This window comes from Bacillus rossius, chromosome 1 (assembly GCF_032445375.1).
Source record: "Bacillus rossius redtenbacheri isolate Brsri chromosome 1, Brsri_v3, whole genome shotgun sequence".
Lineage (NCBI taxonomy): Eukaryota > Metazoa > Arthropoda > Insecta > Phasmatodea > Bacillidae > Bacillus > Bacillus rossius.
In genome coordinates, this window is record NC_086330.1 from 323,031,829 (window position 1) to 323,054,713 (window position 22,885).

The 22,885-nt window shown below is 39.0% G+C and overlaps 1 protein-coding gene across 9 annotated transcripts in view; it reads right to left on the reverse strand.

Moving 5' to 3' along the window:
* LOC134527977 (gastrula zinc finger protein xLCGF3.1-like) overlaps window positions 1–22,885 on the reverse strand; it is a 137,098-nt gene that overhangs the window by 63,874 nt on the left and 50,339 nt on the right. For 4 of the 9 annotated variants that reach the window (XM_063361108.1, XM_063361098.1, XM_063361097.1 and 1 more), the window contains exons 2-4: window positions 8,525–8,608; window positions 3,899–3,988; window positions 1,245–1,368 (exon numbers count right to left, since the gene is read on the reverse strand). In XM_063361108.1, the coding sequence (XP_063217178.1) occupies window positions 1,245–1,368; window positions 3,899–3,988; window positions 8,525–8,608 (298 nt within the window). Of the gene's footprint in view, window positions 1–1,244; window positions 1,369–3,898; window positions 3,989–8,524; window positions 8,609–13,272; window positions 13,429–22,885 lie in introns of those variants that run through there. The other 5 variants (XM_063361101.1, XM_063361107.1, XM_063361102.1 and 2 more) reach the window with 3 other exon arrangements.

Consider the following 22,885-nt stretch of genomic DNA (forward strand, 5'->3'; position numbering starts at 1 on the left):
TTATTGACTGTGTTTACTATCTTTTTCCAGCCCTTTTATTATTTTATTGTAATTAATTATTTGCATGCAATTAAAAACTATTTTTTAATCGTGCCAAAGAAGTTTAACTTCTCACGCGCATACATAAGTACACGCATCCATTTTTTTATGTGCAAAATATATCGTAATGAAAACTGAAGTGGTGTTGATCCCTTTTACCATAGCGTAGTTAATTCTACAGCAACTAACTTTTACTCTCGTAAAACCTACAACTATTTTAAGCAAACATGTTCATATCTTAATACAGTAAACACTGTTTATTATTATTATTATTTTAATACTTTAGGGACACAAATTAAAAAATCCCTTTGCCTCAACCTGCTTGTGGGTAGAAACTTAAACTTATTTTTTTAAGCCTATTATTGCACATTTACAGTGCCTGCACCTGCAGAACATATAGTTTTCATTGTTAGCAATGATTCAGGTTAAACATATTTCTGTACCTACATATTTCTTGTACCTAAGACATAATGTCAAGACAAAGTAACTTTTCAGGAAAACAAGTTTTTGATATGTTTCCACTTTATTAATTTGAGGTTTCTTTGACAGTAATAGATATTGCTTTAATATACTTTAACAAATTAATTTTAGACTTATTATTTAGATAATTTTTTTTAAAATAATAGTTAACTATTTTTATATTTTTGAAAAACATTTCTGGTGACAATTGTTGTAAGACCTTTCTATGTAAAAATTGCACTTTGAACATAACAGTATGAGTGATATAAATGCCAATACATTGTGTGAAAAATGTACACAACATGGAGATGGTACCAACTATATTTAATAATAAATGGAAATGGTGTCCTCTACCTCCGAGGTACAGATTTGTAATACCTACGTACAACGTATAGCCAAGTGAATAAACTAACATACAAAATCTTTGTCAAAAATAAAGTGTGATACAAACATGTCTTTGCACACATGTGTTGCATGCACATGTACACATGTTGTTCATGGCTGGACCTGGCATTAGAGATGAACAATATAAAACTACCTACATGCTTATGAAGGGACAAAGAGGCTGTGTACAGGCAGATAGAAATATTTTGGGCAACAGGGGATGTTTTGTTCTTTGAAGATGCAGAGAGGAAGGTTTGGACAGGAAAAGGGAGTTTTGGGATAAATAAGTTGAGTCAGCGTATTAAGGAAGAAAATTTGATGATGTGTTGATAATGAGCCCGTGCGGAACATAGGTAAATTACCTGCGTATGTGGTTGGGGCTCCCAGCTGCTTGCACCCCTGGCCATCTTCAATAGTTATCTCGACAGGAACAAACGCAGTCCCACTGCAGGAAGCCGCCCACTCTCCATCAGCATCATCTTCACTCTGTCACAGGCAGTCGTTACCTACAGCAGTGATGCTCAGCATTTACGCTTCACGAAAACCCTGAATTTAGAGTAAAGGTGTACTGTACACTTAAGCTCACTTCCGCAACACATTACCTTAGCTACGCTTCATCGGCCATGATGAGTTATTCAGTTTTCATGCCATTATTTTTATTTAGAACATATTGTATGCATGATCCACTATATAGGCATTGAAATGTATTTTTTAGCCAGTTTAGTCATAAGATATGCATACTTACATATGCTATAGTTATCTATTTTATAATTATCAAACAAATACATATTAATAAATTAAATTTTTGCCTGACTTACTGTGTTATGGTCACTCCATATAAGTTCATGTTGGGTCATTCCATGTCAAGTGATCCAAAGATGGTTGCTTAACCATTTTATAATCAAATTAATTTTTGTTTGTCAATTCCTATATAATTAGAGAGTCCAAAAATACTCAATTTTTAATTTCTATCTTTTTCTGAATTCGCATGGCAGCCTTTTTTTTTTTAAACATGCTGATTTTTGAGTTTGTAATGGTTTGCATAAACTTGTATTACTCAGAACTGGTAAAACCAATGTTGATGGAGGGAAAAAAAAAACAGTTTATTCAGAAAAATAGCCTTTATTAACTCCAGTACACATTTAAGAATATTGTATCCCAAACAGCAAAAATCAACCTAAAAGTTTGTCTTTAATAACGACAAATTCATTGATTTTGTACCACATACTATGTATATAGCTTCAGAAGGATAAAGCTTGTTAAAACATGTTTTACATTAAACCTCACTTTTGACACAGCAAAAATTATTTTCTTTCACAAGCAAATATTAGGCAAATATGTCAAAGCAAGAAAACATACTGTTTAATGTTTATATAAATTTAGTTTTTTTCCTTGGTAAATGTGTTGTATAGCAGCTGGTTATAAATAAACATGTTGCTGTCAATTTAACCAAATACTGAAAATACACTAAATACATATTCCATTCATTCCAAAAACATATTGCAGACAGAATTTATCTTTTATAGTGTTTTGTACACTTCACTTACATCTATGCAACTTAAGTGTTCTAAATTGAAAAAAATTCTGTCAAACTCTTGTCTGAATGAAATAAAGTTTTCATGGGCAAGTTTAGAAATCTATTCATATAATATTATTTTAATACATATATATAAGAGAATTTGTTTGTTTTTTTTAATGCAGGATACTAGTGATATATACTAATCGTAAAATAACATGGATTTAATACATCTAGATAGCTCACGTCCACAGTAATAAATGCAGAGTCATGCCTTTTTAGTAAACCAAAGCAGAGTTTATGATAAGACGAGTCACCATCATAAACTAAAATCCTAAGTGAAAGAAAACCACCTCGTACTTTCATTTAAAAGGTTTGCAGTTGCTATCAATTATTTGTTTGAACATGAATAATATATGGAATTTACACCCTTGTAAATGTCTTTCAGTTAAAAATTTATATATGTATTAAAGTACTGTATTTATATTGTTTATTTTAAACTGAAATTTAAAAAATCTGTACACCTAACTAGTTTTAAATAACCAAACAGGTATAAATATGTATATTAAAGGTTATTACAGTGATTAGAGAAGTAAATAAAATTAATAATCATTTTTTTGCATAAGGTAAGTATATATAATGCAATAATAAAGTAGATACCTACATAGAAACTAAACTGCAATGACAATATTGGAACCACGTCTTGGGTAGGACTATGTTTCGTTCAATGAAACCTTGCACTTTACCATTGTTTTACAGACACACATAACCTCAATTTTTGAGATGCTACCTCATAAATTTAATAAAGCTAATTTATTAATCACGAATTTTAAGGTTGCGATTATTTCCAATTACAATTATTTAAGTTTACAAAATATATACCAAGGTAGTTTCACTATGACAAATTTTCATTTGACACACCAATATTTTTTTGGTGATGTCCACCAACGCAAAAATATACTGGTGCATGCTGCCACATGCGCAAGTCCGCCATATTGACAGCTTTGGCTAGTGGTTATTGCAGGTAAAAATAATGCTATTTCCCAGCATTCAACACTAGTGGTACTGCCTAATAGTCGGCAGAGCGCACAGGCTATGATAAGTCGCCTACACGTGTTTTTAGAATTTTAGGATACGGATATTGGCGGAAGGCCAGTAGTCATGAGAAAGAGTCAGACAAGGCAAAGTTAGCGCATTTGGATCAACGATGTCACCTAACCACAGGGGGGAGGTTTTTTTTTTTTCTTTTTTGAGAATACCAATATTGGCGGAAGGCAAGTTGTCGTGGGCGGGATTCACCACAAGACGAGACTAGTGCATTTTAGAATCGAGCCCCTGGCTACTCTATACTTATGTGGCCTTCTAGAGATTTAAGTAACTAGAAATATTGAAATCATAATGGATAATTTGAACCCATGACCCAAATTTTTGTTCAACTACATAGAGTACTGTTTAACCGTCTGTAAACTGTTAGGACAAAACAAATAAACCAGCTCTTACCTCGAACTCCTCCTTCACAGTCACAATTTCTGTTTTGAAAGGATCTGCAGTCACTGGCTCTTCCTTCACACACACATCCTCAGTCTCCATCTGTAACAACAAATGCACACACTGAAAACAAACACAAGCAGAAATGTTTTAAAAATGTAATATTGTTTATGAATATTATTAATATTTTATTCCTGTTCATAAAAAAAAGCTAACATTTTTTCAGCTTAAGGAAACAAAACAAAAAAAAAATGTTTAAGCACTCTGAATCCAGGTTAGTCATTTAGTGCAAGAGTTAAGTTTTTGTATTTATTTTACTAGTGTTTTAATTTTTTTTCTTCTCACAAATGATCAAAAAAGGAATGAGAAACAATTTTTTTCACTAATTTATGTTCACAAATTTTTAATAATTACAGTAAATACAATTTCAACATAAAAACATGACTCCAAGATATTTGTGAAAGAAACTCTTAAAAAGAAATAACATTTAGGTAAGGCCTACTTCACACTACATAATTGAATAGTTACCCCGAATAGGGATCTAACCCACAAACATGAGAAAATTGCACTTATAGAGGAATAATGATCTATCCATATCACATTGCAATACCGTTGCACACAGGCAGTAGTTCCATCCGAAGAAGCATTTTTTTTGTTTCGCAAAGTTGGCATTCCGAGGAATATAGATCTAACTGCAGCAAGATGGCTGATGAGAATACGTTGCTGCTTAGTGGTCGTGCCGAAAAGCAATTAAATAAAGGACGCAGAAGAAAGATACGACTATCAGAATGGAAGGACAACAAGAATAAAGCTTTCAGAAATGCTGGCAAGCCGCATAGAAACAGGAAACAGAAGTTTGTACCAGGAAAATGTGCATCTCAAAAGGTGAGTGGAATAGTGATCTAACCTATATTGTTGCCCGTTCATCAATGTATGAAGTGTAAAACAATCTAGTTATTTTAACAAGTACCTACATTGATGAAATACTTAATCATAGCAACACACAATAATACAGGAATTAAATTTTATTGGCAACATTTATTGGAAACTGTGTGTTATGGATCATTTCTTACACTATAAAATGATTCCAAAATATTAGTCTCATGTCTTACCGGTGTACTTGTTTGTTGTCTTAATTTAAACGTTTTGTGGAGTGAGGCCATTTTGGTTTGTGTTGTTTGTGTTGTAGAATGTGCTGCCTTGATGGTTTTTTTTTGAGATTATAATGATTTTTACTTTTTTGTGATATTTTCGATTTTGAGCACCCCGAGATAAACGCGTTTCGATACCAAGTCCGTTTGTTTACATTTATGGTTGGCACAACAACGATGTATAAATATGAGCCTGCATACAGTTAAATTTATCTTAATTTATTATACAAAAATTGTTAAATATTTTTGCACAATATGATACAAACTTGATTTAAAAAAAAAAAAATCACAGTATGTTTTCATTAATAGTTGTAACAGTTTCAGAAGATGTACCTAAATCTACAAGAATATTTTATGCTACTTATGAAATATGATAAATTCACCATGTAAATAGGCAGAGAGTCCTGTATTGCAGGAAAAAGTTTTAAAAAATTTAATAATATTACTTTTTTGTTGGTGACCTGGATTTACTGCTAAGCTAGTCTTTAATGATTTCTATTAAGCATGGTCATTAATGGCTAATTTGACACTATAACACAAGGTAAGTTTATTTTGTTTCAGGTTACTGCGTGTCGCTGTATGTATGAATGTGAAAAGTTTTCCAAAGATATGAAGACAAAGTTATTTCAAGATTTCTACAAACGAACATATAATGAACAGTCTGAATATTTAGTCCAAAGTTGTATGACACTGGAAGACGTAAAACGAATAAATGTAGCAGAAGATATCTCACGGAGGCAGGCAACATTCAAATACCACCTTCCAGTATCTGGCAAATCATACAATGTGTGCAAGAAAACTGTACTTGATGTTTTTCAAATTTCCTCTCGGCGTGTGCAAACGCTTCAGAAAAAAATTTAATTTAACCTTGACATTTGTGACAAAAGAGGGACTCACCATAATCGCCCACATGCTGTGTCCTTTGATGTGAAAGAACTGGTACGTGATCATATCCGATCAATGCCTGCACAAGAGAGTCACTATTCAAGATCTACCTCAAGCAAGCTTTATCTCAGTTCAGAACTGTGTGTGGAAAGAATGTATGATCTTTTCAAGGAAAGTCATTCTAATATTAAATGCTCACGTAGTTTGTCTAGGGACATATTCAGAAGTGAATTCAATCTTAGATTTGGTCCACCACGATCAGACTCTTGTTCATATTGTGATGAACTTTACACTCATCTAATAGCGGCTGAGACTACAGATGACCAGAATAGGATTAGTGTGCAAAGTACACTTCATCATAGAAAGGCTGAGACTGCTTATAAAGTTCTTCATGAAGATGTTGTAATGTCAAAATTGAACCCCACATATGTTGTACTTTGCACAGATATGCAACAGGTATTGTTCTGTCCAACACTTCATCATTCCTCTGTGTTTTATCAAAGGCAGTTTTCTACCTATAACCAATGTGTCCAAAACATGGGAACTGGAAAATCCTTTATGTTTGTGTGGCATGAGTCGGTGGCAAAACGTGGTTCTTCTGAAGTTACTTCATGCATTATGAAATACATTGAACTGCATTTCGAACCATTGAAAGAAAGTGAGATCAGGAGATTAGTTGTTTGGTCAGATCGCTATATCGCGCAAAACAATAACTGGAGGTGTAGGCCTATTGCTCTATATCATTACCTGATTGTGAAGAAATATTTCACAACCATTGACCAGAAGTTCTTAGTAAGTGGCCATAGTTTTCTTCCCTGCGATAGAAACTTTGCCCTGATTGAAAGAAAAAAGAAGACATCTACAGTGTTTCATCCAAAGCAGTGGCTTGAAGTTATTGTTAATTCAATCTCGGCATTTAGTGCATACTACATGGACAAAGAACACTTCATTGACCTGTCTGTCATTAAAGGAATGTTGAAAAAGCAGGCCGATTTGAAGATAACATCTTTTTATTGGATTCAGTTCTAATCAGACGAACCAAATTCTGTTCGAACGCGTGTGAGTCATAACACCTTACAACCTTGACACAGCTATGTAATACGGACATTACCAAGAGGAAAAAAAAAACATTTATGTCCACTTCCAAATGTACTTCCCCAGCTCTATGAAGAAATTATGCCTATAAAGATAGCGAAAAAAAAGACTTGCTAGATATGTGCAGGTACATTCCTGTTTAATATCGCGACTTCAACGAAAGTTTATTTGCAGTTGAGTGATTAGGCAAAAATTAATATTAATCTAATGGTTTTCTTGTTTCAGTTGATATTGCTGAATCCATAGCAATACATTGTCTTATGTATTTGTAGGTTATATCACTATTCCATTTATGGTGTTTAGATCCTTTTTCCACTGAAATTAATTTTTTTTAAGCTATAAGTCAATACTTAAAAGTAAATAAGAGTACTTGTTAACACGAGTTATTTTGTATGAAGTACAGTTATTAATACTTACATGGTTTTGCTTAAAGGTTTACTCTGTTCATCTAAAAAATGATTTTTTTTGCTACTGTAAAAAATAGTTTTTGTGGGTTAGATCCCTATTCGGGGTAACTATTCAATTGTAGGTTTGAAGAATTATTAAATACATAGATAGCCTATATATTGTTAAGCTATATTGACAAAGGTGTTCAGTCATCGGGCTGCCAATAATCTGTTTATTTTCAACTGCTTCCCAGTCGAGAGAAGCAATTCAGGCCTTCACTATTCCCATACACTTGCGTTCTATATTTTTCATGTGTTGCGGGTTAGGCAAAGACTTGACCAATTCATCGAACTGCCTCATCAAGAAGTAATAAAAGCAAACATTGGAGTCACTCTAGCTGATTTGGTTAGTTTTCATTTCAAAAAATATTTTATTAAACTTGACAAACTACAAAAAAATATATATTTTAATATTAATTAACAGTTTTAGCATTGAAAACATACAGCTGATGACTTAACTCCTAATACACTCAAGTTTTATTCTTACATATTGAAAATGTGAATTGTTTGGTTCTACACCCAGCATGTATTAAAATGTTGTAAAATGTAACCGGCATTCTCGTAAAAGAATTTATTAATTAGGGTTTAATGCTTTGTCGAGATCAAGACGGGTGCAACAGTGAGATGGAACAATCACAATGCATTAGTGGAGTCAGCATAGTATATACCAAGAAGAAATCCACTAACTCACAGTAACATCTGCAATGTTTCCCACTTGTTCGGAAGGAACTGACACCAGATTACTTTAGTGGACCACTCTGCTACCATGGTCTTATCTCCTAAAGCCAGGAGGCTGAAATTTTTCCATACTTAATCATTCCTGTTGTGCTGTGCAGCATGATTGTAGATGTACTGAGGTTAAATAAAATTGTGCTCAGTTGCAAGGCTAATTCATTTTATAATCCAGAAGACTGATATAATTTAAATGCAGCACTCTGTTCCTTAATTATAAAAAAAAATACAATAACATTAACTGGGTAGAACCCATTATATTTTTTCTTCTTAAAAATGCTAACAATATCCCCCCTTATAATCCTTTACAATAAGTCAGTTTTCTCTACCTCCTCCTTTACAGTGACAAAAACTGTTTCCAAAGGATTCTGCATCATTGGCTCTTCCTTCACGTGCACATCTTCTGTCTCCTCCTGGGAAAATGGCACATAAACCCATAAAAGCATTCTTTCTTTCAAAACAAAATCACATTGCTAAATTTTCAAGGGGAAAAATTTAGTCTTCACATCTATATACAGACATCAATATGGTATAAATAGTGAAACATTAACAACACACCAGAAAAATAACTTTATTACATGTTCAAAATGGCACTATCACAATGCCACACAGAAATATAATACATTACTTTTTTGCAGATGCCTAAAAATTAATTATGTTCATTTACAAACATATTACAAAACTTTAAAATGCAATAGCATTCATTATACATTTTTTTTGTTTATTTACAAGTAAATGTTTTCTTTCCGTTTGCACACATTTTGTTTTGTGTGGTTTGTTTGTGTCTTTCGTAATAGCCAGCATGCACGCTGCTAATTGGTAGCTGATCAGCATATCAAACTAATTAAAATAAAGGATCCAGCCTACCTGGGCACATATATCATGTGCAGAGTTTCTGAAAAAACCACGCAATAAGAAAACTGTTCAAGATATCAGTGTGGTGTCTATTTTCAAAAAGCATTTAAGAATATGCTGAAGGCGAATGAGTACTTCTGTTTCCGTATTCGGTTTTTAAACTGTATTTTTACAAGAATGAAAATGGCTAAAACATGTGTTTTCAGAATACATTTTTGGCATGTAACACTATGTATAGTCAAAGCACTCAAGTGACTTATCTTCATTTCTCCAACTTATGACGTTATGGTTACCACTCAATTTCATAGTTGCCCTGTGCATTACGAGAAGACTGCACACCAGTCCATAGACTTGCACTTAAGAGGCGATACCATGCTAGAGCACCAGAGGGCGTAGAACTTATCATCCCGCCTCACATACATAAATACATCCCTGACAGGCGGGTCTCTTAAACACCTTCATCAGCACATTTTAGCCCTGTCAATCTGCTGTACATTTACAATCACGTAATAGGCATCTGAACCAATCAGATGCAAAATCACCATTAGCAGACAGTCAGCACTGCAAGCGCCATTGTCTTATTATGCTACAGTCTTACCATTTAACCATTTAATGTATGGTAAAAGACAGTTAACTTTCACCTTCTCTTGACAATTTGTCAATTTGTGTACTTTCCCTATTGCATTTCAGGATAGTGAGATTATTACTTGGCACAACAAAAGATGTTTTTATAAATTTGAATTTTGTAACTAGTTGTTGGTGAGCCAATTGTCACAAGTTCTTGTACGGTATTCTAATGTGTATTCAACAAGGCACTCAGCATATTCTTATAAAGGAAATATAATATTCAGTTGTCAGATTTTACTAGTTATGTAGAGGAACTGTTATCTGCAATTACTTATGCTCAGCTAATAGAGGATTTCAGGTTTATTACTAACCATCGCTCACATTTGTGTTTATCTTCTAGTCATTGCAATGAAAATGTGTTTATTCATACTAATGACTTGTTTTAAGACTATAATTTATTGTTGTTGACTATTTTTATTATAAAGTATTTTGAGAACTATATCTTGCCTGTTACTGCAATCACGTGGTGATTAAAGGCTATCAGTCATATTTCTAATAGTAATGTAAACTCTGTCTGCAACATTAATTTTATACAGCGAAACTTGTTCTGTGGTTCTGTAAACTATTAAGAGAGTAAATATTGTATGGAAACCAAAATATTTATTTTATTTGTCACTATACAAACTCACTACACCACAAAATTATCCCTTTAGTGGGTTCTTACACTTTGTATAGTTATGAAACAAATTTGAAAATATTTAGTTACAATCAAACTTGTTTTACCTCAAAATTCCACATTTTCCTGCATTTCATCAATCTTATATATTGGCTATAACACAGAAAAGAGTTTGTCTGTCTGTATTTTATGTAGTGCAGAGACAGAGAGACCTAGAGCTAGAGGTGGGTTGTTACAGCAATTTTCGGTATCTGTTCCAACCTAATACTGATACAGTAATGTACCTAGTTACAAGTCTCTGATACTTCTGCATCAGACGGTCCCAGGAAGCAACAAAGCTCCGCGTACGCAGACCGTGTGACCGGAAGGAGAATCTGATACATTATTTATCACGCCCGGTAATTCTCTACCTCTGTTACTCTTGTGCCCGCCTGATACAGCCAGTATCAATCAGTTCAACATTCACTGCAGTTCGTCCTGGCCGTGTATTAATTACCACCATGTACATTGTTGCGGGCTGTCATGCTTTGTAGTTAGTATCTTTATAGTGAAATAAGGAATGGATAAGTGCACGAAAAAGACTTCATTTGTGTGGAATTTTTTTACGGAAAATAATGAGTTTGCTAATTGTAATTTGTGTAAACAAAAACTGAGTTATAAATCATCATCGACTAATCTGAAGAAACATTTGAAATGTAAACATTGATATAGTATGCTCACTAATGTACATATCTGTTTTTTTATTTTTAATTTTTGATAAAATCGTAATCTTTTAATGTATGAAAACACTAGTTACTAATTGTTTTCAGAAAAAAAAAGGCCATATGTTGATTACATCTGTTAATAGTGTCAACTGAGAATTTATTTGCATTTTCATAGCTGTTAGGTGCACAAATATAAATATTATATCTTGTATTAATGTACTTATTAATATTAAAATTTCATTAGTTTTATTATTGAACGAGACTGTGCACGCACTGCGCACTGAGCGTACTTTGATGTAGGACAATAACCAAACGACTCGTAACAATTTCGCTTTGCGCCTCTCCTTCAACGCCTTCCCCTGCGCTTCCTCCCCTACATTATTTCCCTTCTTTATCCCTTATTCGTCGTTCCTGCTCCCTCCCCTTTCACAAGCTCCGCCCAAGTGACCGTCATCTGCGATCGGGTTCTGCGCACATTGGCCGTAGTGTTGTTCCAGGCGAATTCTGAACTGATACTAAAATACCTGATACTTTTCAAGTGTACTCGTTTGCCGTTCCTGATACAGGCGCGTATCAGTGCCAAAGTATCAGGTTGATACTTTTCGACCCACCTCTACCTAGAGCCATGAATTTGGTACACAGATTCTTTAGGAGACCGTTTTAACTCAAAGCAATTTTTTTTCAAAATTTGATTTAGTTTTTTACTGTTTAATTTTTTTGAGATATATTCATCCATCAATATCATTTTTTGTGCCAAAATAAGAGACAATAACTGTTGACGCTTTGCTGGTTTGTCGTTGCCATGTTTGTTCCAAATGTTAATTTTTATGCAGATCATTTATTTTAACAGAGTATTCCTTTTCCAGCAGAATTCTGGTGCGGCCGTTAACATTGTTTTATTTTGAATCTTAATCGAAACACCATCTCCATTTTGATACTTACTCTGTGGTATTTTTCTGTAAATTTTTAATACGTTCTTCCTGACTTAAGGATGGCAAATATGAAATACAAATAGCATATAAATGATGAATCCAAAATAGCATATTTTGATTTATAGGTATTCCCATTTTTCTAATGTGATTTTTTTTTGTTTAATAAAATGATATTTAGTTCTTAAATATTTTTTTTATTGGGGTGGCGGAAGGGGCGGAGCCATGGAGCATGTCAGTAGTGTACTCATGAAGGCATGGCAGTTGCGTACACACAAGGAGGAGCAGTTGCAGACTTATGGGCAAGACAGTGATCACAGGGGAGAGGCAGACCCACGAGTAAGGACAGAGGTGGACTTACATTATTATGGCAGTGGCGGACCCACAAGGAGGGACAGAAGCAGAATAATGTATTATGGACGTATGATAACAGGCAGTGGCATACCTACATAGAGAAGAAGAGTTAGATTTAAGTAGCATGGCAGTCACTCTATGAATGATCAGCGTATTAACAAAAAACATTTTCTAGTTAACATGAGTAGGTACATAGATCTAAATATTAGAGTGTGTTTGTCATTTTTGTCTTTCATGAAGTACAAAGGAGAGTTTAAGAGCCATAACATTTGGTAGACAGTTTCTTTAAGCAATGTCCATTTTTTCACCTCGAAGTTACTTTTTCAAAATTTGATTAAATGTTTTATATTTAATTTTTTTTTTTTTTTTTTAGTTTTTCGCCCATAATCATCGATCCTTGGCCCAAAATGTTCAGTGTAAGCATTTAAGTTGAGAAACAATCATCAGACTCTCTGCTGGGTCAACATTGTTATGTTTAAAATAATTGTAAATTTTTCATGCATTTTTCATATATTTTAACAGTATGTTCCTTTCTATACAGCATTCGTGTACTTATGGGGCTTTAACACTGCTTTATTCCGAACCTTGATCAAACCAAAACTCACTAAAATGCAGACGATACTTACAAATTCAAAAATTATGGTTATAAAACATAGCTGAATTCTCACCCGTTTCATTGGCTGGAATTAATGACCACTTTAAAATATTGACTGAAAATTCGCAGTATTACTTAACCGAATGCATATCGATGTAGAGGTTAAGTTTATCATTCTTAATTTTTTCAAACATAAACCCACCTTTACGTGGCTAGCATAACCTAACAAATTTAACAAAAAAACAGGTAAACTACTAGCAAAAACGCTTTTTATTTTTATAGAACAATTTGAAACAATATCAGAAAGTATGAAAAATTCGTTTTAATTTTTTTTTTTAATTTCTTTCAAATTGATAACATTTCCTAGCCAATAAAAAAAAATTACAGAATTAAATACCTGCATCTTTGGAAGTACTTAAAATAACTACAAACATTCAAAACAGTATATTTTCAACTGTTTAATTTATTAATCAAAAAATAAACAGAGCAAGGAAATTATACACGGGGAGACTGGTAGGAAAACCAAATAGTTTCTTCCTTAGTTTACTGCAACGATTTACTGCATTATGTGCTGCTACCTGTGTCTTTATCAAAAACTATTTCGAAAATTGGTGGACAGCAACGCCTTAGTGACGACTTTAAAAACTACGCGAATCACACTCGGCTGTGGAGGGATTTTCACATGTTTAAAAATTGTTGTATTAGGAAATATTACCTCAATCGTTAATTTGCGAAACAACGTGTGGCATAAATTCTGACTCTGTGTAAATTTATATTTTCAAAAAAAGCTTAAAAGAGACGACATTACCCACAATACACTGAAGAATCACTATAGTACTCATAAGGAAATTTAAATAATACAAAAAATATAAAACGAAATAATTGGCTACAATAATTTTAATAAGATATTTTGTTACTAAATAAATAACTCTTTTAATTATACTTCTGTAATAAAAATTTACAATATAGAGAGGAAAAAATAGTCACTTTGTTTCTGAAACAACAGTTTATTTTGCAAAAAAAAAGGGAATTATACTTGATTACATGCCTCCAATAACAGTACCAGTCCCTACTGGCGGAAATAACCCTCAAGCCAGCTAGCCCAAGTTAAGGGTGCAACTACGTAAAATGTGTTCATTGTATATCAGTGCCACAACAACGCACCCCCATAGGAAGTGGTCATGAGTAATAAGTCTTTCACTATTAAGCAATATCAGTGTTACAGAGAGGAAGTGCGACACAAAACATGTGTGATAACTTGTGTCCTGCATTTGGCCTTGGCCTTGGCCTTGGCCTTGGCCTCCATGAAACGAACATGGCTACCCCAGACACCGCGGGTAATTGTACCTAATATCTATGCCCAAGCTAGTTATCCTGTAAGATGGTGATGCTCCCGGCACCAATAGATGGTGCCTGCTGCAGAATGTAAATAATTGGGATTCATTGTGGCATTACTCAGCGAAGGAGTGGGCTTCCGCTCGTGTTGGGAGCATCCCGAGATTCAGAAATCAGCATATTACCAGGACAGTCACTGACATATTATAGAACATGTTGCAAAGATTAAATCTGTAAATATTGACTGTAATTATAATGTAACCGGCTTGTATATAAGCGTGGCTTGCACTGTACCAGTGAGAGATCCTTACCCCAGAGCAATCGGGGGAATAAAAGCAGGAGTCTAGAATTTAGTGTGGTGCTATCTGCTCTCCTCTCCCCTCCTCCCCCACCTCCCCCTCACTCACACTCACACTCTCCCCTTCCTCTGGAGCAGCCTTCAAGATTTCGCTCTAGCATTCCTCTTCCCCTGCAGCGGCCAATAGAGGATTACACTCTAGGACCCTCCTCCTGGAGCAACCTTTCGAGGATTACACTATAAGGCTATCCCCCCACCTCCTCTTCCTTGTTCCCATGCCTAGCAAGACGGTAGGTCGCAGGCATCTCCGACAGTACCAACATCAAAGAGACAAGGAGAAGCAGCTGCCAGCATACCAGCAGGGTTACTTCACCAGCCAACCTCTTTTGGTTGAGCTGAGCCCTGCCTACCTCCCCATTCATTCCTACCAGTTCTCCCCTGTACCCTTACTCACCAGACTCTTTCCCAGCCAGACTACCGCTCTTCCCAAACCTCCCAACCCTTCTTTAGCACATCAAACCCCGCATCAGTACCCTGATTCTGGTCGAAATCCCCACCCCTCCATCTCGCCGAACCCCGGCGCCCTACTCAGCAAGCAACCCACCTTGCGACCCGAGGCCTCAGCCCCTCTGCCCGGCTGACTGCCCGACTACAGGAACTGACTGAGGATGTCACACCCCGGGGGTCTTCACCCCCCACCTCAAGCCACTCAAGCACCGGACACTGTTGCCGGGACATGTCAATTTGGCACCCAACGTAGGGCCAATGTCAGTCTAGATAGGCTGAGGGCCACGACCTACCACCGCTAGACCTTCTCGTCACAGCCGGAACCACACCCACTTCCAGGAGTGAAAACAAAAACCTGGTGGCGCCCACCCACTACTACAATGGCATCATCACAGATCACCGCATCAGACAGCAGCACCCAAGAAAGAGCAAACGTCATCTGTGTATGCGGCGGAGCCTCTCTCCACCAAACCTGCTTAAAAGAGGACGAGCTCGACAACAACTCCCAAGACTTTATCTACATATGCTGCTCCTGTCGAGAGCAATTACGAGGTGTAACTGACTCTCTTGCTACTATATAAAAATATAATTGCCCAAGTGGCTGATTAAGAACTTGAAGTGTGTAAGCAAAAAAGACTAAGTACCATCAATGGGAGCAACAAGAGGCCGGACAAACTAATTTAGATTTTCCCCTTAAAATGGGAGAGGGAAAGAGTATTGTTATTTGTTAAAGAGATATTATAAACATGTATATAGGCATCTTGGTTTATTCCTTAGAAGTTTCTTTTCCTGTCAAAGATTAAATTTCAAAATAGCACTCAATGGTCATATCACACACACACACACACACACACACACACACACACACATACATATACATACATATATATATAAAGGTTTCCCGGACTTGGGCTTTTTGATATTTATCTTGGTCCCTGCCTGCAGGGTGGATGATGCCGTCACTCCGGACAGTGTCGCGACTTTACTGGCCGAATCCCAACGCCGTAGATATAGAATAATTCCATAATTTAATTTACATGAAAGAAGTACTGAAAATATAACTCTAATTTTTACTACTGGCTGGCTATATTAAACTATCTTATCTAGGGATCTCATCCCTTGTGGTATGTTGACTACATAATGCGACGATCTCTGCCAAAACCCGCATGGATGATTACTTTTTACCAGCCAGAAAGAGGTCACATGCAGAAGTGCCGGGGCGCGCGGAAAGTGTCTTAATTAAAAACAGGGTTCAGCCCTGGAACAAAGGTTGGGGGGGCGGGGGTATACCGAAGGTACCCGAACATGCCCGAAGGGGTCGGAAGAGAAAAAACACAACTAGAGTGGTTAACTCGAAGTTCACGCGATCACTGCGCTATCTAGAGAGCAACTCCGAAAACAACCGCCTATCTACTCTAGCCAGATCGAGATGGTGAAGCCTGTGTCCTAATGCTGTAGCCATTGCTGCGCTCTGTCAGCCTGAGAGGGGGAATGGAAGTACTCATCTCAAGTGCCCAAGGAGCGCAGGGGGCCTTTATCTGTCAGCCACGAGGTGGTAAGTTCTAAAGGAGCTCGTCAGATGTCGTGGGTGTCTCCAAATCGCACCGGAGCTCTGGAGGCTGAACGGCCTTGACTCAGGCCACTCGCCTTGCTGGGTTCAAGAACTTTCAATGATACTCGCTAGGGGTCAGGGTAAGAGGGGGGGACTAAACGACACAACTCGGCATGAGAAACGCGCCCTAACGTGAATTTCTATAAGTGAACATGAGATGTGTACATGACAGGAAGAGCTGCTCTAAGCTGGGCTCTGAGAAGTGGTAACCACTCATCCAGAGCTGTTGTATGCAAATTTAGTCATGCAGGGAATTAAAGTTACAGGCTCCAGGCGTGACTGCAAGCGGGGGAAATTTAATCCGGGCTGCTAACGTCTTTTTGGACTTGCAAAATATCAGATTGGCCCTTGTGAAAAGGTGCCTTGGGCCTCTGCAGCAAAGTTTAACTAAGAAGAGTACACCAGCCTAACAAAGTGCAACTCACCCTTGTAACCAATTTATATGGAAAATAAAGTTCCAAAAATAATTTAAAATTATAATAAAAAAAAGTGCCGAATTACCTCATTTCCAGCACAGAGATCAGAAGCCAACACCAGTAGTACCCCAGCGATGCTTCGCCCCTGGATGTCCACAGACTTCTATTGTCTTGACGACATGCCAGAGCTGTTTTCGGGAGTACCATTCTTCATGTCTAGGCTGGGAAGGAATCCCACTAAACCTGGCAAAACTATCATTTAAGTGTGAAGAGTGCAGGAGCCCTCAGAGTACCGGAGTACCGAAGGGAATGGAGACCAAGGTTACCCCCGGACCTTTTAGGGGACAAGACCACGAAGATCCGAGTTAACAAATCAGACAATGGAAAAAGACACTACAATCACAAGGAATTCGCCACACCGAATGGATCGACCATATAGGGGAATTACTACTGGGGGAAGCAGCCCAGTGGTGGAAGAACCATGATGGATTATACGAAAACTGGGAAAACTTCACCTCCAGCATCATAGACCAATTCAGCAGTCACACCCGGATAGCTGAATTCACTTCAAAATTGGTTGGTAACAAACAGAGGGAAGGTGAAGATGTGGAGAGCTTCATCACGCACAAGAAGAGACTCTTCAAGTGATTGCACCCCAACCGGGATGTCACGGAGTTCCTCCCAACTGTCCTAGAACTCATGAGGCCAAATCTACGGCCATTCATAAGGTATCCACTACCACAAGACTGGTCACAACTGCGCTGCCGAGCCATGGCGGTACAACGAGACTACCAGGAGACTCAAAACACGAGTGCCAACAAGACCAAAGTCCCACCTGCCCAGGAGAAGGAGAAGACTGTTGCTCAAAAGGAGAGTCCGAAGTGCTGGTTCTGTCCTGGGAGGCACCTGTATGCAGACTGCCCGGTCCGAGGCCAAGGACCAAAACCCCTGAACCACAGGACCAACCAGGAAAACCTTTAAGGGAAAGGCATGCAGCCTCCATAACCTTTCCCGATATGAATAAAATGCCTCAGGGCAGTGACAGAGGCAACAGGGAAGCTGGACAAGTAACCAGCATCCTCCAAGAACTAACTCAGATTCTACCCCACCTCTCGGTACAGTTTTCTCACGACCAAATCTACGCCCTGTTAGACTCAGCTGCTACAAAAAGCTATGTAAAAGCCAGCTTGGTGAGCCGAAATGGTGCATCTATAATCCCCCATATACAACATGCCCAATTGGCCCAGCAAGACGCCTGATAGACACTACAAGGCCGGACAGCCTTACAATGTCAAATCGGGGACAGGGAGGTGACAATATGCAGTCTAGTAGCCGAAAATCTACATTAGGATCTAATCCTGGGACAAGATTGGCTGATCTAACAGCAAACCGTCATAGACTTCGTGGCCCAGAGAATATGTTTTGGGAAAGCACCTCGCCAGTTCCTCTACTGGGTTACCAAGCGGGGTAGCGCAAAAGGAGGTCCCCGCATTGACACTGGAAGACCTCCAACAGGGATTCCCCGAACCACGGCAGCAACTCCTGCAGACCCTGCACCCTTTCCGGGCAGTGGTCAAGCCCAATGGAAACCTAATAAGAACCTCCAGCACATGCCACCAGGTGACCCTGAAGGACGACCGACCCATCTACATTCGACCCCGCGCCCCATCTCATCTCAAACGGAAACTGATGATGGATCAAGTGTCAGAGATGAGGGCAGCTGACATCATAGAACCCAGCCAGTCAGCATACAACTCCCAAATTGTAATAGTAGAGAAGAAAGACAAGATACCCCGCTTCTGTATAAATTTTCAACCTCTGAATCATGCAACCATCAGTGCTGCACCACCCGCCGTGAACATTCATGAGACACTGAGAGCCGTATTCCAAGACACAAAAATAAGGGTTTAGGTGTTGAATATGCAATACCTGTACCCTAACCATATTCCAAGTGCACGATAGGACACCGCCAGTCCCTTATTTTTAGGGCACTGATTTTTGGTGTCCTGTTGCCAATTTGATCCATAACTGTATATATATATTTTTTCCTTTTTATTAACTTTAATCGAACTTTTACGATTACAATTTCCCCCCCCCCCCACCACTAATATCTTAAACAACAGCAAACATAAATACGGCCAAAAATTCATCGTTTATTCTTGTACAACCAAAGTTAAATATTTTATTTCACATTATAATTCCATAGTTTTAAAAAATAAGCTAACATTAAGATGGATTCCACGAAGTACAACTGTTTATAGCCTCCCACAAGTCCTCGTTTATTAAAACGGCTGCCGATCTGATACCTTACAGGGGTTCAGATAGGACACGTTTTGGAATATGACCAGAGAGTTAGGGTATGGCAGTTGCCCAACAAGGCAGTGCATATTCGCTACCTTACTGAAACGTCTTGGAATATCGCCCTGAATGACATCGGAACTGGGCGCGTCTTCTCAGCCTTGGACCTCAAGTCTGGCTATTGGAAAATACCCATTCACACAGACTCGAAAACTCTTAGGGCGGTATTCCAAGACATTTGAGTAAGGTAGAGAATTTGCACTGCCTTGTTGAGCAACTGCCATACCCTAACTCTCGGGTCATATTCCAAAACGTGTCCTAACTGAACCCCTGTAAGGTATCAGATCGGCAGCCGTTCTAATAAACGAGGACTTGTGCGAAGCTATAAACAGTTGTACTTCGTGGAATCCATCCTAACTTTAGTTTATTTTTTTAAAACTATGGAATTATAATGTGAAATAAAATATTTAATTTTGGTTATTCAAGAATAATTGATGAATTTTTGGCCGTATTTATGTTTGCTGTTTTTTAAGATATTAGGGGGGGAAATTGTAATCGTAAAAGTTCCGTTAAAGTTCATTTAAAAGGAAAAAATATATATACAGTTATGGATCAAATCGGCAACAGATAGGACACCAAAAATCAGTGCCCTTAAAATAAGGGACTGGCCGTGTCCTATCGTGCACTTGGAATATGGTTAGGGTACAGGTATTGCATATTCAACACCTAAACCCTTATTTTTGTGTCTTGGAATACGGCCCTTACAGCGTTCACCACGCCCACCGGAGAGTGCTACCAGTTTAAGGTTATGCCCTTTGGACTAAAGAATGCACCTATTACCTTTCTGCAAATGATAACTCAAGATGTGCTGCCTGACCTCATCGGCCGGTGCTGCTTTGCATACCTAGATGATATAATAGTGTTCTCCAACTCCTGGGAAGAACATCTTCAACAATTGGCGCAGGTGCTGGAGTGATGCCAACTACATCACCTGGCCTGCCATCTGAATAAATGTCATTTTGGGAAGGAGCAACTAGAATACCTAGGTCATTTGGTGTCAGCTGAAGGGAACGAAGCTAACCCAGAGAAAATCCAAGCCATCATGGAGGCAGAAAATATCCGAACCGTGAAGCAAGTTCGAAAACTTCTGGGTCTATGCAGTTGGATGAGGGAGTTCATACCCCACTTTTCCAGTATCTGTGGACCCATCTCACAGCTACTCAGCCCACGAGTACGCTTCCACTGGGGCATCGAACAGGCCAAGGCCCTGGCGAATCTTCGAGAAAAATTCTCTAACCTCAACAAGCTGAGTAGACCCGACCACATGCAGCCCTTCACCCTGCAAACCGACGCCAGCCAACGAAAGTTGGGAGCCGTGTTGTACCAGGTGTCTCCATCCGGAGATAGGCGAATCATATGATATGCTAGTGCCAAGTTCTCCCCCACCAAGCAGAAATACCACAGCAAAGAGTTAGAGTGTCTGGCCATCGTGTGGGCAATCAAACGATTCAGGCCCTACCTTGAAGAGTGTCACTTTATGTTACGTACAGATAATAGGGCACTCACCTGGCTAGGCTCCATGAAGGTCAATAAAGCCAAACTCGCACACTGGGCACTGCTGTAGCAGGAATATAACTTCACAATCAAACATTGCCCTGGGAAAGAAAATGAACTTGCAGACTTGCTATCCAGAAACCCCCACCGGCCCAATGCTGGAAAACGATTTTCAGGATTGTGACAGAATGCTGTTGGACACTAACTCCAAGACCCAGGAAGTTCAGAGATAAGCCTCCAACAGATGGAGGTACCAGAGAAAAGTCTCTGTCAAGAAGTACAAATGAACCAACAGTCTGATCCCGGGATATGCGCCCTGTACAGCACCTGCAGGACCTACAACACCGAGTGCCTTCGGAATGGACCCCTGATGACCAACATTTCCACCAGACTCATCGCCTCCACTCGGGCAGTTTAGTCCGGTGGTCAGAGAATGGAGACAATCTGCAGCTATTAGTTCCCCAGGATTTACGACAAAGGGTGTTGAGGGAATACCATGATGCGGACCTCGCGAGCCACCCCGGCATGGCCGAAACCCGACGAGCCATACCAAGGGGCTACACCTGGGAAGGAATCAGACAAGACATTGAGGAATACGTGGGTAGGTGCCATCAATGCAACACCACCAAAGCACATCATCAAACCAGACACAGGCAACTACAACCCCAGCAACCCGAATGATTGTGGGAGACCATGGCAGTCGATCTTATGGGGCCATATCCGAAGAGTGCCCGGGGAAACCGATTACACTTAGTGGTAACTGACCTATGCTCTCGATGGGTGGAAGCTTTTCCCATGAAGACCGATAAGGCAATGTAGGTAATACAGATCCTGGAGACCGAGGTCTTTCCTCGCTGGGGATTCCCCAGGATAATCCTCAGTGACAATGGGAAACAGTTTACCAGGGAACAGTAGAACAATGCCTACCAACGATGGCAGGGCAAAATATGGACTACCGCATTATACCATCCTCAGGGAAACCCAACCCAAAGGCGAAACCAAGAAATAAAGAAGGGCATTCGCCTACGACTCCGTGAGGACCATCTCCAATGGGATCTACCCATTCCTGCCATCCTTTTCAAACTCCAGATCAGATGCAACAATGTAATAGGCTGCAGCTCCAGCCGATTACTGATGGGGAAACGACCCAGGGGATTGGAATTACCAGCAGCCCAAACCGATGCAGATAAGGGTGTCTCACAGATATGTCCTTGCTCCCAAGCCGAAGCGAGGTAACAAGCTGCCAGAGGACACCAATCACAGTACCACATTCGGACACAAGCCACAACCTCCGGAGATATGCCTGCCTCATCTCTCAAAGTAGGGGAAATTGCTTATTGGAAGACACATCCCTTGTCCTCCAAGGAGGACAACTTCTGTGCCAGCCTTGCTACACTCTGGCAGGGTCCATACCAAATAGTGGAAAAACGAGGACAAGTGTTCTATCTGCGGCATAAGCCTGGGAAAGTCATAAAGGTCCACCAACAAGAACTACGTAAACCCCCGCACGGTGATCAAGACTCAACGTCCGGTGTACACCAAAAGGATTTCCCTACCAACTCACCGCTCGACAACCCATTCACAGAACCCCCACAACCCCAGGAACCTACTAGCCCGTCTCCACCAAGACAGGGCCCTACATCTCAGACCCTACGACCACGGGAACGGCTGGTCAGACCGGCCCGTTACCGGCTAACCTCAGCATAGTGCAGTGGCCAGTGTAGGGGGTCAGCCCTGGAATGGAAGCCCAGGTTACTGAACTCTGGCAGGTGCGACAATCCAGGCCAAGGCCACAGAGGGAGGGGGCGAATTGTGTCCTGCATTTGGCCTCGGCCCCCTTGTGACAGTGCTGCAGGCTCCTCCCTGAAACGAATATGGCTGCCCCAGATACCACAGGGTAATTTTACCTAATATCTAGGCCCAAGCTAGTTATCCTGTAAGATGGTGATGCACCTGGCGCCAGTAGATGGCGCCTGCTGCAGAATGTAAA